Source organism: Cebidichthys violaceus, unplaced genomic scaffold (genome assembly GCF_023349555.1).
Source record: "Cebidichthys violaceus isolate CVI_PGR_0920_01 unplaced genomic scaffold, fCebVio1.0.p SCAF_9, whole genome shotgun sequence".
NCBI classification, from domain to species: Eukaryota; Metazoa; Chordata; class Actinopteri; order Perciformes; family Stichaeidae; genus Cebidichthys; species Cebidichthys violaceus.
The window spans coordinates 15,011,678-15,029,035 of record NW_027176975.1 but is presented as its reverse complement, the minus strand read 5'-3'; the positions used below and the strand labels follow the sequence as shown (position 1 = coordinate 15,029,035).

The window sequence follows — 17,358 nt, the reverse complement described above, 5'->3', positions numbered from 1 at the left end:
GGATGATTACAATGTACAGTCAAGTGACTGAAAAAATAAAAATAAGAACATAAATGATACAATGAACATGAGCATATGAGTATATTTACCAAACAGTGCCAGCAGAGACTGGAGAGCAAAGTGCAAGGTGCGGCGGTTGGCTAGCTTGCCTGTCTTCAGCACCACTTCTTCTTGGCCCACTTCGCATAAGTCAAATCCTGCCCAAACACATCAGGACAGCATATGTTATAAAATTGCCAATGTGCAGTCCACGGGAGACATGACCGCATGCATGGTGTGTGGACAGTTTTTAAATCGGTAACAGTTGACTCACCAAGAGCAGCCAGAAATTCATGACATCCTGGCAGTCTCCACAGTTGCACACTGATGGACACCTGAATGGGCAGGAGTGAAAAATCCTGTTCTTTCTCTCCTGTCTGGAGTTGCACTAACACCTGGTGGAGCTGGAGAAGAAGCGGGAGACGACAAAGAGGGAAAACAGCAGTGTAGTGGTTAGGAATGAGTAGAATAATAAAATAAACTGGTAAATTCAACTGGAGATGTGATTAACGGGTAAAATTAATTTGTGTGATCAAACAATTTCTATTTTATCAAGATATAAATCACCCAAGTACTAAGTTAAATAGTTCCATGTTTTCAAAGAATACTGCCTTTTCATCTATGTAAAATAATGGCAGCTACATGTTATTGTGGAACTACTGTAAACATATTTTGTGGAGTAGGTATGAATCTGTTTCTCCACATGTTTGAGCCCTACACTCGAGTACTCAGGGGAAAAAGAACATCTGCAGGGTTTCAGCAGAGCTGAAAGGGTGTCAGCTTAATGAGGGTTTACAAGTGCCCTGAAAACACGCTTGCATTTTTTGTTTCGGGATTACTTGGCCTGGGACAGAGCCACCTTTGTCAACATGACGTAACTGTCCAGAAAGTAGAAACATGCCTCTCCTGCTCACTTCATTCTTCATAATTGTGGGAGGTTTATTTTTACATCACAGCTTTATCCCTTATATCACCCTGAAACATTCTTCTGACCTGTAATGAACCAGAGTTGTAAATCCTTTAATACTCAAAATCCCTAGGATCTGACTGCAGGAACCACCAATGAAAACATTATGAACATTGTAAACGATTGCCCGGCTAAGCTTTATGCATGCATATGCTGAACGGCATGAAAACAACAAAACTGATTATCAAATTGTCATGCAGCTTCTATACGCAAGAAGGTGTATTTTAGTTTAGCAGGACAGAAAAGAGAGTGGAGCAAAATGGTAGAATGGGATGGAGTGCAGGTAGTGAAGCCACACTTACCATTGCCACCATATTTTTAACAGCCTTCAGACAGCACGTTAGGGGAAGGGGAGAGAAAATAGGCTTTTAATTGCATGCATAACGGACTTTCACAAAGGGCACAAGGGACCAGGTCAACAAGAAGAATAACAGCAACAAGTAACAGAGGTGTTTAATAGTTTTATGCAATTAGCATACATAGATTAGGTTGAACATGTTTTGTGCATTGAGACCAGAATTGGCAATATGAGGCAACAAAAACTAATCACCTAACTGGATAGTCTTACGCTTTAAGCATGTGACAGCCACATGTTACACGTTAAGAGGGATAAAGGCATAAGATTAATTCTTTGGTGTCACAAGTTTGGGTGCAAGAGAACAGGACTCAGATTGTAGTTCAGACTTTGTTCTTGTAGTACTGCTAGTTAGGCGTCCATGCTGCATTTCAAAGCAGATTAAAGCTGCAGCTTGAGTTGCCAGTGCGTTAGCGTGTGTTCACATAACACAATTGTCAAGTTACACAATAACATACCCCCGATAAAAGTGTCAGAGAAAGTGAAAGGGACTGTCTCAATAGAGAGAATAGCTACTGAATGATAGCAATGGTGTTTGTCGTTTGAGCCAAAGACCAATTTCTATCTAGAGCATTAGCTTTAAAAATCCAATTGAATTTGCGCAGAGCTGCAGGGGCCTACCCGATTGATGAGCTGCTCCCCTGCCTCTGAAGCTGTGATGAGTTTGCACAAAGCCTGGAGAGCTGGCGGCGGCAGACCTGAGGGATGGGATCAAAGGAACTTCCTCATTATTTATACACAAGGCACAGTCTTTATACTCCAAACTACATCTAAACAGGTGATCCATGGAGTAATATGAAATGTTACAAACACAGAGGCTAGAACTTTGTGGAAAACGATGTTAAAAATAATCATGGAAAACACATAATCACCCATTAAGTAAAACACTAGATAGATTCTCAGGTGCATACCCAGTAGTGATTGTAAAGTGGTGCTGCACTGCTGAAGTCTGTCTCCCGGATCAGCAGTGGGAAAGAAGACCGCACAAGGCATACCAGTGCCCACAGAGTCTAGACGGAAGCCCACAGCTGTCAACAGGGCCTGCCAGCCAGGGACACCCCCCACCTTGTTCTCCACACTTTGCTGGGATGTATACATGGAGTTACGCTGGCCGTTCTGTATCCTCTGAAGAGACTTCTCCACCTGCAAGTACGAGTGAAGCGTAGCATAAGTATTTTTGGTTGTGATATATTGCAGAGTAAGTCATTGTGTGTGAGTGTCCATGTCCCACCAGGTGGAGTAAAACTCTTAGAGCATCACGCGCTCGATCAGGATACTGTAGAATCTCTGCCAAAGCTTGGCCAATGAGGGAAGATGGGCTGTTAAGCTTCACATCATTGCCAATCAGCATATATCCTGAACAGAAAAAAAAATGCATTAAATAGAACTCCATTACAGGGTCATCTCTTTTTATTAACGAGAATATAGAATCAACACAAAAGTGAATAACATCTCTAACCTGCCCAATTGGACGGGTGTGAGTACTGCTTGCTGCTCTGGACAGTCTTCATGGCATCTGCCAGTGCTGCACTAGCCTTGGTCCCGTTAAGCAGGGCAGTGTAGAAGGCATGGACAAAAACTTTGGAGGCTGCGACAGGGACAGGCCACAAGGACACGAGAGCACACTGAGCCCCAGCAGCCAGGAAGGCCCTGGTCAATCCCACAACACCATCTGCTGTCACTTTGCTGCTGGACTCCTGGTACGACCTGTAGCCAAAATGACACAAGCATATAATTGAATTAGAAAGCTATAAAATATTTAACAGCACAACATTTCAAGCCTTATTTGCTTTTATTATCTAGGCTATGCTATCCCATTCTCATTAGTAACATTACAATCTCTGGTTTAGTACCGTACTGTATGTATAATGCGTTTATGACTGTAAATCAAACCTCAATTCCCATCTACAGCGTGACTAATTTGATCATAGTTTTGGACATGAAACAACAAATTACTGCCATATAACTTTGAAAAATAAAATAAAATGTTAGGACATAACTCATAACCAACCAACCAACCTACCCTAGCACCACCAGCTTGACAGGCAACCTCAGGTCCAATATATCTGCAGCTGTGAGCAGGAACTCCTGCAGGGGCGGACTGTCACAGATGCTCTCCACGTCACTGCTGTCATCCTGCATGTGGAGCGACTCTGGGATGGTATAGCCACTTCCAATGGAGCCCTTCCTGCCTCGACCACTACTGCCTCTCCTCCCACCTGCACCTCTCCCCACTGTTCCCCCTCCCACACTAGCACTTGCCCCACCGGGCACACTCTCAGGGTTTGGGGTGAGCACCAGAGCCGCCAATTTCCAGGAAATGTGGGTGGCAAAGTGGGCACACTCGGCTTGTGTGAGGGCACTCATCACCCTTTCCTTGGTGGCAGCAGAGCCAGCCAGTGGTTGACAGCCCAGCAGTTCAGCCACCATTAGAGCCTCCTCCTCTGCAGAGGGCATGGGTCCCCACAGCCAGCGGTCCATCACAGGTGAGGGCAGTCTAGGGTTCCCCACCACTGCTGCCATTGAGACACCGCCACATGGAGTCGGTCCGGTGCGCCGGGAGTGAGCCTTGGATCACAAGAACAAAGGTTACATTCTACCTTTTTGCAATCTAAGGACAGTAAATCAGTAAAATGACTTCATAGGATCCTGAAAAAGTAGAATTTGTGGCCAAGCAAGTCCTCATGGGTTTCACATAGGAGTTTCAAATAAAAGTATTGCAACATTATTCAGTCATCTGAAAGAGAAGATCAACCTTTGCACTGGATCCAAGGCCATGGATGGAGGGAACAGCAATGAGGCTAAAACGCTCATACAGGTATTCATTAGAAGAGCTTCCTTTTAGCAGGGCGAAGGGAATGAGGTACAGTTCTCCCTCCAGCACCATCACCAGTTGTCTGTGTCTGCCAACTGGCCCACTCGAGTGCATCAAGCCCTGTGAGACAAAAGGATTAGCATGAAAATACTCATATTTCTCATCATTGCATTTTCTTTTATACAGAACTACATCAATAGGCAGGCAATGACCCATAGAAGTAGCACTCACCCCCTCCATAGGTGCAATGAGCAAATCATAAAGTGCCCGGAGTGGAGGCTTTCCGAGGTTGCTGGAGCGACGAGGCAGGGAAGAGTTACCATCTTTGGCAGGTGACATGGTGTTACTGAACAGGCTGGTCATACTCTGGCAACTCCTGCACAAACACAACACAAAGTAATGCTGTTTTAATTTTGTACCTCATACTTTTATGCTGCAGACCCAAGGCAGTTTTAGGCAGTTTGCCACATCATGCATTTACAGTAAGCTACAGTAAGTGTACATTTAGTCCAAAAAAACTACAACAGCCCCTGCATCGTTTGAAGGTTTGTAATTGTGTGATAAGACTATACCATTTTTAAAATCTATGTAAAGGCCCTGCATGAAGACAGAGGTTTCATGTATCAAGTCCTTTAACATCAAACCATCCTGCTGCAATCATTGAGCTTTGCATATGAGTTGGGAACGTGGCTGACAAGCTCTGTGTCTGACTTACTGCATATTGTTACATCATATACGGCTCAGGCAAGTCGCAAACTCAGCCACTGTAGTTTCTGTGAGTTTGAGTGGTAGCACTACAAAGCTGCAGCAGAAGAAAGGGATCCAACACTCTCTATCACAGAGGCCTAGCTTTCTTTTTCTAACACGCTCACTGTCGGATCTACATCACACTGAGTAAAATGCGGATGAAGGCAGGCCATACTGGATCTGCATTGTGATGTTCTGTAATCCCTCTGTGAACAAAACATATATTATTCCTCTTGAAATGAAGCAATACTTAATTATATCCTACTGAGGATATAATTAATGTCAATATAAAAAGCTCCACTAGATGGCAGTACTGCACTGTGGTAGTCTAGTGCTTACAGAACCACAACGTCGCAATCTTGCCACAATCCCCACTGGAGGAGGCGGAGAGCAGGGCTCATCCCATCTTTACTCTATATACAATCAAACCTCAAGAGTGTCCTGCTGATGAGATTGTGAGTGTCTTCAAATGCACTGCTAATGAGTATTTTGCCATACTAACAGAAGTAAGGTCACAGCCCTGTATGTTTGAGGCATGTCAGCTGTTTGACGGGGGTGGCAGCTCCCTGCTCAGGCAGAGACGCACAACATACTGAGAACTGTGCTAATGGTGGCCGTGGGGTTAAGAGCCTTTGGTGCTGTAGGCACACAGGGTCGAGTTTTATGGCCACACTTGTCCCTACTCTCCATCTGTTCCACCAGCCAGAGTTTCCTCCAGGCCCCAGCCAACAGACATCTATCCTGCCCTTGTGGTAGCCCCTGGCCACTGGCTTCCCTCCAGCCTCCCAACACTCTGTCTCTCTCCCAGGCCTTGGCATGAGCCTCCCTGGGAAAGCAAACAATCGTTTGTTAACCTGACAGGAAGAATGAGAGAGGAGGCAAGAGATAAGCCAAGAGAAGGTGAGTGTCAAGTGTAGAGGAAACAACGTAAAGAAAAGACTAAGAGAAGCGAGGATTGCGTTCAATGGTGGCCTATTTTGGGCAATAGTTGAAAGACATGCCTTCAAGTGTGATCTGAGTGGTGATACAAGGGTGGACAAGTTAGCCTCCATTACACACACATTAAGATTTTTATACTGATCCAATTTCAATTTGATGCAGACATCCTGCTCAATCAGTGCTTACTGCTTCTCTACTGACAACTTCATCAAGGTCTTCAAAACAATCTCTTTATGCTATCATGCGCATAAAAACTTATTCAATCACACACTTATGGGATTAGACACATGAGACTTGTATTATCACCCTCCCATAGTACTCTTTCAAAGCTCCCTGGTAAAGATTAGATCTCCATGTTAAAATAGGGCAATCAATGATAATACCATGAAGACATCACACCATGAAGCACTGATCTTTTAATATGAGTATATTGTATTTTGATTTAAATGTCATTTAATTAGAGTTCATCATATTTTTCTCCTTTCTCGTAATTATGAGTAATTGTGGAAATATTGAGGTATTCATAACAGTAATAGCCTAAATCTTAACATATGGGGAAATTGTCAGGGGAAGTCAAAGAGAGCCCTAGAAAAGCACATACATGTACATTATCTGACGTGAAACCCCAGGATAGATGACTTGAAATGACAATGAGGTTGTCTTCAGTTTCTCTTGCTTTAACATTGTGATAGTAGATAGGCTCCTAAGCATGAGGAGCTTTATAATTCAGAGTTTTTGAGGCCCAAAAGAATGAGCGAATCATTAACGGCAGCCCATTAAAGGAGCTTAATGAGCACAGAGACTCAATTAAAGCTGGAATTACCCTCTCATCAAAGAGCAGCTCAACTGTGGACGAGGACAGGGAAATATGACCCAGACACACACATACATGCACGCACATGCACACACTCTATTGATATACATAACCAATCAGCACAAAGTAAATGAATACTTTGCTTCGTATCGTTAAATAATACTCTGAACGAGCCACTGGCAGACTCACTGAAATATCCAGTCGCAAATCTGCACAACAAACAAACACAGACAGGGCAAACATCTTAAAACCACATCGGTGTCTGTGTCCAGCGCACGCACGCACACAAAACAAGGCCCCATCAGAGTAGGCAGTTGATAAAGGTTTTAGCAGCTTGGCTCTACTCAGTCTATTTAATAACGAGGATTCACGTGCTGCCTACATGCTGGCTAAACAATGGAGAAAAGACTCCTTTCACAGATGAGCCACAATACCCATGAATCTCCTTACCCAAGCAGATATTTGTAATAATTTTTTTGTGGAAAAGTAGGTCTAAGTAGCGCTTGTTGATTAAGGCTGTCTCACAGTAGGAGTGTAGGAACGTCCAGGGGTCTCATATATAAAACAGTGCGTAGGATCCTCACAAAATGTTTGTGTACGCTCAAACGAGGAAACGCACGAATGCCAAAACATATTCAGATTCATAAAACCTTGCGTATGCCTGCCAGTGAGCTATTTCCTTTTATAAATCCCAAATTAACCTGTAAATGTGAGCAGCTGGTTCAGCTTCACATCCCGCCCTCTACATGCCCACATTCAACCATAAATGGTCAGTTTGTCGGTGTACAGTATGCTGTATCTGTCCTTATCAAATAAACCATGAATTAATAAATAAAGTTGTGTTCACTGCAGCGATTTTACTCCCAAAACTAAAATCGTACTTGGTGATATAGGCACAGTATTAGAAGATTATTGAAAACTAATGACGCTCTCTTCTGCAGTTTTTTCACGCTAGTCGACGGTATTTTACACACAGCTGACCACGAGTGTCGGTAGTTCGGTCTCTACTTTGCGGTGTGCAGACAGAGCTGACAAAATATTCAGCAAAATTTGATTTAAGGTTTGAGCTGGTTTATATCTTTTATAATTGAAATGTACTTACAGTTATCTACACTAGTACAAGTATAAATAACACTGCTGATTTGACTGTTAACGATAAAGAGAATATACAAGTGCAAAGTAACATGTCATATGAAGTGGAATTCAATGTGAGAGGCATCATTATACGTGTAATGATGCCTCTCACATTGAATTTCTACAGTCTGGCTTCAATTCACCACCTCACCATCTGCGACGTCAATTTCCCTGTGTCTCCAATATGTTCGTACGCATGGGTCAGAGTTTCTGTACGGGTGCACACATTCAAGTTTGTTTTTATAGATCACAACGTTTGCGGAGAAAGTGGCGAACGCCTCTTTCAGGCCTCGTTTTGTGCATACGCAACGGTTATAAATGAGAACCCAGGTGATTTGTAATAATCTCCTACCTGTTGAACAGGTTGTTTCTGGACACCATGCGAAGGAAGCCTGTTGGATCAGTAACAGAGTTAAGCTTGTTGTTGAGCTCCTCAAATTGTTGGTCCAACAAATCTCCTGCCTCACTCTCTGTCTCACTGCTCGAACACCCTCTGAAAGAAAGAGAGAGATGGAGTGAGAGACATGTACAGCTGCTGAAATGTTGGCAAGAAAAAGGCACTTTAGCAAAGTAGACAATACCCAGACTTACATTGTTCCTCTGCGGATAAGTCAACTACACACACTCCTGATCTGCCAGAAACACACACACTGTTCATCCCACACACACTTGGCCTAATTTCCCAGGCTTGGTCCAACACCCTGATGGTAAGCAGAGTTAAATCCTTTCATTATAATGCTGGTGATGCTGATCCAGTCAGTGGGGAGTCAACCACCACCCCCACACCACAATCACTACCTCGCCAACACTCCCCTCCATCTCTCCCTTCATGCCTGAACCCCTCCTCTGATGCACCCACATCATGTAACTCTTATGTCAGCTCCTTGCTCTTATGGTAGCTGAGTGTGAACTTTCACCATGGGATGTCGCATCATGTTGTGCTCCCACTACCACCACCACCATTTTTTTTAAATCCTTGCAGCATGTGTCTCATTTGGGATTCATTCACCCGGGGTGTACATACTGACAGACCTTTGGGGACTGAAGAAATGTTGGATGCAGAATACAAATTCAGTTTTGAAAGACAAAAAAATCCATTTGTTAAAACACAAGATTTCTAGCTGTCACAAGGGCTGCATCCTCCCCTCCTCTCTATACTATCCTTTCTTTGAAACGCATATGCTCTCCCCCATTCTTCTCCATCCCCTTCATTTTCTCTCTCCACTCATTTCAGAGTGCTGCCTCCCTTTCTCTCCACTCTGAAGAATGAATGGGCTGGTAAGTGGTGCCATATTGTGCCCATCCAGGCGCAGTGGTGTGTGCGCAGTTCCCATTGGGGTAGTAAATGAGCTGGTAATGGGGCAGGAGGGCCAGGCTGCTAGGGTGGCGGAGGATGGCACTGGGCGGACCAGCTGGGCTCTATGGATCAAACATCAACTACAGAACGAAGCCAACGTCAAATGTGGTGTAGACACATGTGTCATGTCAATGGGTGATTTTAGCTGTCGATACATCTCGCCACAGTTTTCCATCTTCTCTTGCAGAGTCCCTCCGGCTGCAGTCCCTGTTGTCTGTTCTGGTCTTTAACCACCAGCCTTTGCCTCTTTGAATTTTACGACATCGATTTCACCACTGCATCTTAACCTTCTTCTCATTCTTCCTTATATTGTCAGGAAACCCCATTCTCTATTCCTTTACTTGTCAGGTTCGATATTTGTTTGGTAGATTCAATAGTCTGGCTATAGAGCCATTATTCCGTCTCATTTATCCCCACTGGGGAGAGAGCGGAGTACTTTAGGAAGGTAGTGGAGGCCTGTCATCACAGGGTGCAATGAGGCAGAATAACACTCTTTTACACACACACACACACACACACACACACACACACACACACACACACACACACACACACACACACACACACACACACACACACACACCTTCTGAATGATAAAATAATCCATAGATATATCTATGGTTAAAAGTGTTCAAAGTGCACTTGTTAATCAAACACTGTGATCTGTACTGCCTTGACTTAATTTTTTGTCAACAAAGTTTACGTGAGTGTGTCTTCTTTGTGTGCTGAGCCACAATTGCTATTCCTGCTCAGGAAAAAAACAACAAAGAACAGGTTGGGTATAGACTACAGGGCTAATGGGTTATTCAAATCAGCGATAGTAGCAACATTTTATTTTTTAAATTTAGATTAGATACCAGCAACAGTGTTGGGCAAACATTCAAGCAATAACTCCTAAATGAGTATGTTATGATATGGATAATGAGATAACAAAGAGAAGAATTTTCATGTCATTTTGACAGCTGTGAACTTCTCACCTGCTGTAATAAGACTCTACTCCCAGAGCCTCACGGGCACTGGCAATGTGCTGCTCCAATGAAGAGCCGCTGACCACCCCACCGACGCTTCCCTCCTGGAAGTCTGACCCTCCTTCCGATACGCCCTCGCCCAGGTACACCTCATGAAACTTCAGGATGCCTGCAAAGAGAGGAGGGAGGGATGGAACGCCATCTTTATTTACTTATACATGTGAATTACTCGCTCATGACAGGAGGGAATATTGGATGGTTTCAACTGAAAGCTGTGAGTGAGGCCACATGCAGGAGTGCATCTGTTGAGCAAAATAAATAAAACAAATAACGTTCAATAAAAGATAAGAGTAGGCTGCCTGTGCCATCTGCTGCCCGCCATGAGAGCTCAGCTGAGTTTCAAGCATGAGAATGGGGCGGGGATGAGCACACTAGGAGCTGTGTCTGTGTGTGAGTGTTAGTTTGTGGGCGTGTCAGTGCTGTATAAGTGGATGTGCATGCATGCATATTTTGTATTCAATGCATCAAATGCATTGAATGGACAGTACATGTGATTCAGGTCTATAAAATATGACAGAATGTACACTACTGAAGTAATTAGAACCATAGTAGCTCTTTATTGACTGCAGACTCTTTGGAGCTGGCCATGTTTGTGTGCCAGCTGGATGCCAGGGAATGCCAGGAAGTGACAGACAGGCGATTAGTGAGCAAGTGGTTCCCTCTTAGCCTGGGGTAATATTCAACACTTTGAAGATCCTTCACTGGTTCCTGTAGTGTTCCTCCCCTCCATATGACTAATGCTGGGGGTCAAGTTCATCTGTTTGCCTGGGAGCTGTATTTCATCAAATGTTCAGGCTTGGTAGCATGGGACATGGGCCACGACTCTCATTTACACTCTTTACAGAGAGAGCCAAAGAACAGCTAACAGTGTGGCAGCTAGAGGAGTCGTGTGACATGCACTTTCGTTCACCCGCAGCTTTGCCTATTCTCTCTGAAACTGGAATTTCACAAGTCATAAAAACAAGCTGCGTCTTAATCCCTCTGCCTGTGTTGTTACTCAGTTTGTCAACAAAAGAGATTGAATTTGAGAAGTATACAAAGAAGTGCAAAAGCACAGCAATACCACAAGAAAATCTGAATAAAAGCAGAGAAAGAAACAAAAACAAAAGAGACAGGATGAAAAGAGACAGAGAAATTATGTTTTGTCATGGTGCAACAGCTAAGTGCTTTCCTGTTGGCATGTGCGAAGATGTTGCAGATGTTGTTTGGCTGTGTCGCTTTCAATAAGCATGGTTCATTGGCAGATGTCTTCTGGGGTGAGAAGCAAAGCAGGGGTCAAATCCTAACAGCAGAGTGGCAGGTGGCACTGCCGCTTGGTGTTAAAGCTGGCCTTCTTACTCCAGCAGCTGAAAACAAGCTAAAGCCTCAAGGCCTTTTATCCACTTTGATTAGAACAAGCAAGTGTGTGCGTTTATTTTTGTGTACATGCTTTCACCTGTGTAGCTGTTATAGCTTTAAACTATGTGCAAGAAAGCTGCTTCAATACAGACAGAAGAGATCTGAGATATTTATGTCCATTTACTGTATGTGTTACATTTTGGTCCATCCCTAAAATTACATGGCATTTAATTGGTGAACGCTAGATGCTAAAGCAAAGAACTATTGTATTTTTGTTTGAACATGTCAATGCATGTATTACAAGAGTAGATGCTAGGTGCAATATTTCAAAGGAACAATGTTGGAAGAGAAATAGTAACAAAATTGCAGAAAAGCCTGTGGCTTAAATGTGTCGAAAAACGGACTGAGCAAAAACAAGATGATTCAGGAGTTATTGGCCAAAGTGTAAAGTCATAGTGTCACCATATAGCCAGCAGGTACAATTTATTTTACCCGAGTAAAAGGGGTAAATTTGAAACCTAAACTAAATTTGATTGTTCAGATGGTGCCTGACACCAGAGAGAACAACAGAAAACAATAACAAGAAGACAGACAGACATGATAGGATTTCAACACCACAATAAAATCAATTTGCAATGAGAGCAGTAGCCCAAGTAGAAAGTCAGTCTTTACCTGCTCCTGGAGCCAGCAGCCAGCTGTACAGGTAGCCAGCAGCCATGGAGAAATAAAGCACCAAGGCCCTCTGGCTGTTGACGGTGTCCAAGATGTGCTCCACTGTTACTGGGGTGTAGGGATCCGAGTCCTGCTGGCCTGTCTGCCGCTCCACCAAGAGGTCAGCAAAGGCTCGTGTACGACCCCGCTCTGCCACTGCCAGAGCCTCATCATGGTGACCTGTATGTATTCAGAGTCCAGTACTGATTAATAAGTAAATGCTAAAACCTAAACTTCCAACAAATTGTAGTAGTGAGGCTATGAGAAGTGTCTAAGGGCATACCTAGGCTGACAAGGACCCTTTGGAGTGCCTGGTAGCAGGAGGTTTGCAGATCAAACAGGGAGAGTTTATAGTCTGTGCTGTGCTGGGCTTCATGGCGGATGGTCTCAAACAGTGCAGAAGCCCGGTAGAGCTGTGGATAAACAACAACACAATGTTTTCAAATATTCTTGGCTTGTTACCTTAAAAAGTATAACTATATTATCACTCTTTGATTCATGTCTGATTATTGAGGGAAACATCACTGGTTGTTTTATACGTTTGATTCCTACTGTGTTGACCCATGCTAAAATTTAAGCAGTCATGCTACACAAAGACACTGTTGATAAAAATGTCCAACAAATCATCTTCCACGATGCATGCTTGATTGGACTCAAGAGAGAATTGTGGCCGCTAGATGGCACCATCCCACCTCAACTAGTCACCACTAATGAGACTTGCTGCATTCCAATTCTGCTTCTCTCTCAACTAAAGAAGGTACTGTACTGTAGCTTGATAAATCACCATTCAACACAAGTAAACCTCTCTTCAGCTCTTATTTGTCTGGACATGGGGAAGGGCAATGAGAAGCTAAACCATTACCTGGGCATCTTGGACGGACAGCATCCAAGGAAATACATTCTTTGTGAACTCAGTAGGCCTGCCTGTGTTATTAGACCTCTCCATCCAGTGCCAGACATTGGATTTAAAGACGGAGAGAGACAATGGAGAGGTGGGGCGGCAGCAGTGTTGCACAATGGCCAAGCGAAGCTAGCCAGGAGTGCTGATTCATGGGAGCCTTTATTGATTTCCTATTTTGGCGCCTATGGCAGCCCTGTAGGGTGACTGGGACTGCTATAGAGCCACTCTCCGGGAGTCCTCAATGCTTGACCACAGTTCATACAAGACAAAGAAAGAGCTGCAGCGAAGAAAAGGTTGTTTGTGTGGATGAAATGGATTCTATCAGCACTGCGGGTTGGGTAGGAGAAAGAAAGAGCGAAAGCGTGTGCGTTTCTTGTGCGCACACATATGCATACACGGTAGCTTGTCGGGCATATCCCAAGGTCATGCAGGAAAAGTGTGTCAGAGGGAGTGAATGGGAAGAGTAGAGATCAGCATAGAATCTGTGCGCTCTGCTGCATTAGTGCTAGTAGACGGAGCTGCTAGTCTCAAGCTGATTTTGCTGATATGACTGTGGACGGATTGCTGCAGTGCTAGTTTAATCTGTTAGGCTTGCAGACATCCCTTTAAGAGTTAAACTAATTCCTCACAGCGCCTTTCCTCTGGGCTGACCCCTCCTGGCACAGATGAAAGGCAAACAATCCCAAATGTGCTGCGTCTGCAGTGACTTGCCTTGGCTGTGGTATAGGTAAAATCTGCTACATTCTTCAGCTGCTATGTGTTCAGATAGCACTTGCATGTTTTACCGTCGCTGACATTGACATAGCTTTTATCTGACGTGTTAAGTGAATGTCAATGTCACACTGCACCGGTAACACAAACGGTGCTTGATACAGATGTAACACTAAAGATCTTTGTAAAACAACCTCCCTGGTAAACTCTCATCCTGTGTGACAGTTTATATCAGAGGTAAACAAAAAAAAAGGAAGACCACTGATATTTAAGTAAAAACATGAATATATTGATGAATTTCTCCATAGATATGAATGTGAGCGTTTCTCAGAGGGAGCATATGCTGTTGAAATAGCTGATTAGAATCAGGACAAGTCAATCAGCGTGTCAAGGTGAACCACCGAGATCACAGCTACGGTGTTAAACTACAATTGGGTTTAAATATATAGAGAATGAGGAACATGAGATCAAGTACTCTCATTCATCAGCTAGGGATGCTTTATGAATTTCAAGACAAGCCTCCACAAATGAGGTTTGAAGTGGGTCAGGGTATTTACCCCGGTCATGTGTAGCAACAGGCCAGCTCATGAATAACCATTTGATGTGTACTCTGAGGACAACAGTGTCCTTCCCCACCACAAATTCACCCTGGGGGCTACAAGCTGTCATAGAGGGGGAAACATGTAAACATGTAAGCATTGCTGTGGTATATGTAGGCAAAGTACTGGATCTCTGTATGTTGCAACAAAGACAACACAATGTTAATATGCACTATTAAGATAGTACGGTCAAGCATTAAACTGGAAAGGAAACATGCAGTGGAAAATATGTTGCATTGGCTTGCTAGAATAATATTTTGCTTTAATTGAACACAAATTCCTCAATATGACTCATAAGCCTCCGCTCTAGTCACCACCTTGGTCCAGTCTCTTTTTCAACTCTTGTTGCAGATAATTGCAAACAGACAAAGTTACGTTTTGACAGAAAATGAAAGCTATCTGGGTCACATAGATGTACGTAGTGTGCATGTATCATAACAAAAATGTTTTGGACTAGATTTTCAAAATGAAAGCAGCTGAATAACATCCCTACAGACACACGTGACAGCCACTGCTGTTGGCTGACTGTTCACAGACCTATATGTGGATACACAAGCTAAGAAAAAAAAAATCAAATCTTGAGCTGTGGTGTGTGGATAGACTGTAAAGAGAGATGTTAAGGGGATATTCCATGCTTGCCAGATGGGCAGTGGGCTGAAAAGGAGTGAGTGCGTGTGTGATGCGGAGGCTTGAGACTCCTGAGACCATGCACATACTTACAAAAAAAATCTTCAGTCATCTGTCGCCTGTCTGCTGAACTGACAGCATTTACCAGCTCAACACACTCCTCAGCATATTGCCAGCAGAGGTGTTCAAGCTCCATAGCCACCTCTCTTTTTTCTTCTCTTTCATCTATTGCTCTCTCTCCTCTGGGTCCTTTCTTTCACCATAAGGGCATTAGTGAAAACGTATATTTCACCAGGTCTTTGGACATCTACTTTCATTTGTAATCTTTCCCGACCAACAGATGTGTGCTTATTAGAGGTCAGTTTTATCTACAAGAAGTGTTGGATTTTCTCGAAGGAGGCCAGATGGAGGAGAGGAGACAATAGTTGAGTCAAGGTGAGTCCAGGTAAGAAGAGGAAGGAGAAGGATATACTTTACCTGATGTTGGGCCTCCTCCAGATTCCCACTGGCCCACAGAGAGAGCCCAAGACGATGGCGGATCTTCGCCTCGTCCTCACGCCGAGCCAGCTGCTCTGCGAGCCGCAGGCCTGTCAGGAGGGAAGGAAACGGGAGCAGATGAGAGAGAGGAGAGTCAAAATTATTCAGAGCAGGCAGACTCTTAGGTATCTTTCAGAGTAACAGATGTAAGCATAGCGTGGTACTGATGTTCTGACAGCGAACAGGTCTGGATATTTGGCCTCAGTTGTAAGATAATGCTCACACTGGGACACATAACCCACACTCTGCCATAGAGGAAAGCTGTTAGAGAACTAATCGCACTGCATAGTAATCAATGCTAAGCATCGACTGGCTGAGCAAACACAAACACGCGTTTAATGCTTTCATAAAAGAAGCCACACAATATCGCAAAGACGTCGCTAAATATTTGCAAACACATTGATGAGCTAATAATAGACCGTGTGCAAACTCACAGGGCAAAGTCTATTTAACTGTGATACTTTGTTTGAGAGACACTCAGAGTTGTTTGAGAAGCCAGAGGAGAATGTGCATGTATGTGTGTGCGTGTGTGTGTGTGTGGCTCTAGGTGTGTATGTTCAGTGAGTGTGCCTGTGTCAGATCACCTGGCGAGCATGCAGTTTGTTTTTCACTTTCAATCCCTCAAGCAGTGAGGCGTATGTCACATCTTTGCATGTGTCCTCAGTCTACCTGCCGAGCACTTGGTTCTGCCCAATTACTGCGATGAAAATGCCACTCCACAGAGGACAATGATGAAAAAAAAAAAACGACAGCTGCTGGGCCACATATCACCCACAAGGTGCTAAATGCACAGTAAGCAGTTTGCAGATTGCAATAGGCTATTGCTCATGCACAGTCTCACTTAACACGGCTCTGTATTTGCAAGGTTTTTTTTTCTCTCTACTCACTGGTGTGATGGAGGGGTCTAAACATGCTTTTGGTCAAAGAGAGAAGAAAATGGGCCAAGCCACCCTCATCCGAGTCTGCGTTTCTCGGCATTCCTGGAAAACAGTCTGTGGCTGGACAAGATAAGCCAAGAACAGAGAGCGTGACCTGAAACAGCCAGCCTATTCCGCAAGACCCTGCACACCAGGCAACCATAGACTTCATGGCTCCTCCATGGCCACGTTAGCCGGCAGTCTTTGAAGCCTGAAACAGTTTCCCCACTCGCCTTATCTTTCCACACACCCTCGCTCCGTCTGCCTGCCTGCCCTCTTCCCCCATGCATCTGCTGTGCTCCTCTCTCCCTCTACCTCTCGTATTCATTTTCTCATCTCTGTGCCTGTGTCTCTGGCCCCCCTCTGCTCTCTCTACCTGTTTCATCTTGACTGTGGTGGCAGTGCTTGCGGGAACTCTGCACTGCTTAGGGCTCATTAGGCTCTGGAGCAAGAGAGAGGAAACGGATCTAAATTATCCTTTTCATTCTCTGACAGTCTCACCGCTCACTCATTTCAACTCTATCTCTGATCCTTTCATCTGCGCGCACACACACACACACACAAAAACCTTTCCTTCTCTGAGCTGCTCTGTGATTGTTCTTTATGATCAAGCTTGAATGTCAACCAACTCTATGTTTTCTTTATTCTCCAGTTGACAGTGAAATAATACATGTGAATTATGACTCATGCCGATCTCTGTCTTTCCCCTCCACCCGCCATGCTCTTTCTTTCTTTCTCTCCATTCCTCCCTAACTATCTTATTCCCTCTGTTCTCCCGCACTGTATCATTCAGTGTCTGTCACTGTCACCCTGCGTGCCTTT

The 17,358-nt window shown here is 44.1% G+C and overlaps 1 protein-coding gene across 2 annotated transcripts in view; it reads right to left on the bottom strand.

Annotated features, from left to right (window-relative positions):
- Nucleotides 1-17,358, bottom strand: part of LOC137867029 (tetratricopeptide repeat protein 28-like) — a 111,480-nt gene that overhangs the window by 2,418 nt on the left and 91,704 nt on the right. Inside the window, exons 9-23 of one of the 2 annotated variants that reach the window (XM_068703417.1) lie at nt 15,560-15,669; nt 12,528-12,657; nt 12,206-12,424; nt 10,145-10,304; nt 8,163-8,303; nt 4,408-4,552; nt 4,117-4,296; nt 3,385-3,929; nt 2,821-3,068; nt 2,593-2,717; nt 2,273-2,504; nt 1,983-2,059; nt 1,309-1,332; nt 314-443; nt 90-197 (exon numbers count right to left, since the gene is read on the bottom strand). In XM_068703417.1, the coding sequence (XP_068559518.1) occupies nt 90-197; nt 314-443; nt 1,309-1,332; nt 1,983-2,059; nt 2,273-2,504; nt 2,593-2,717; nt 2,821-3,068; nt 3,385-3,929; nt 4,117-4,296; nt 4,408-4,552; nt 8,163-8,303; nt 10,145-10,304; nt 12,206-12,424; nt 12,528-12,657; nt 15,560-15,669 (2,574 nt within the window). The remainder of the gene's footprint in view (nt 1-89; nt 198-313; nt 444-1,308; nt 1,333-1,982; nt 2,060-2,272; nt 2,505-2,592; nt 2,718-2,820; nt 3,069-3,384; nt 3,930-4,116; nt 4,297-4,407; nt 4,553-8,162; nt 8,304-10,144; nt 10,305-12,205; nt 12,425-12,527; nt 12,658-15,559; nt 15,670-17,358) is intronic. The other variant, XM_068703418.1, reaches the window with a different exon arrangement.